Raw genomic sequence first — 870 nt, 5'->3', positions numbered from 1 at the left:
CACTCCCACTGTACACCATCCCAATGGACCCAAACCCCTTCCCATTCTACATAATCTCACAGGTCACATACTTGTACACAGCCCAATGGACAAACCATGTCCTATTCAGTCCCACTGTCTAACATCTCAATCTGAACATTTTATTGAAAGTTCCCACCATGCCATTTGGCTGCTCACTATTTGGTCACTGGTCCTACTCACTTTGAATCTGTCTGATTTGGCATGTACCAGACTGTTCAGAACAGGCATCACGTGTGATAAAAGGATTGAGAGGATCTGCAGTTTTGTACAGCCTGGGATAAATAGGAACCTGCGAGCTTGGCCAGTGTGGTCTGGAAGAGGAATAAACCAGCCCATTGTCTATCCCCAGGCAGCGACAACAGGAGAGCAACCAGACAACATCCAGGCCCTCTCCATGTGCTGTCCTCAGCCGGAAACACAGCTCCAGGCACACTGCCCACATGTCTCATGGCCCAGCCCACGTGATCCTGGCCCCCTTTCTCCCCTGACCCGAGGTGACCTCTCAGGACCCAAGGCTGATAGGTTGACGTGCGGCTAATCAGTGCGTCAGCACTCAGAGATATGGTGGTGCACTGAGCTGGTCAGCTTGGACCCAGACCAACGTCTCCCAGCCTGGTTTCTGCTTATGCCAGCACTGCTTATTGTTCCATTGGTGTGTGCCAGTTCCTGACGTGTCTCTCTGTCTTGTAGGTACGTGCAGGCGAGCTCACTCTGATCCACAATCTGAGGAAGTTGGTAAAGAATGACTGGGTAAGAGGTGTTTGGTAACTATTCAACAATTGTCGCAGGGTCAGCGCCGGGGGAGCGCCGCACTGTCGCAGGGTGAGCGCCGCACTGTCGCAGGGTGAG

At 52.6% G+C, this 870-nt stretch overlaps 2 protein-coding genes across 3 annotated transcripts in view; both read left to right on the top strand.

Annotated features, from left to right (window-relative positions):
* Positions 1 to 870, top strand: part of LOC125487891 (28S ribosomal protein S29, mitochondrial-like) — a 41362-nt gene that overhangs the window by 26738 nt on the left and 13754 nt on the right. The gene's annotated exons all lie outside the window — the stretch shown is intronic.
* The window catches only part of dap3 (death associated protein 3), a 9686-nt gene that overhangs the window by 4273 nt on the left and 4543 nt on the right, over positions 1 to 870 (top strand). Inside the window, exon 5 of the mRNA XM_048620456.1 lies at positions 712 to 771. Coding sequence (XP_048476413.1) covers positions 712 to 771 — 60 coding nt within the window. The remainder of the gene's footprint in view (positions 1 to 711; positions 772 to 870) is intronic.

The sequence above is a fragment of the Rhincodon typus genome, chromosome 46, assembly GCF_021869965.1.
Source record: "Rhincodon typus isolate 14 chromosome 46, sRhiTyp1.1, whole genome shotgun sequence".
NCBI lineage: Eukaryota > Metazoa > Chordata > Chondrichthyes > Orectolobiformes > Rhincodontidae > Rhincodon > Rhincodon typus.
This window is presented reverse-complemented; position numbering and strand designations above follow the sequence as displayed.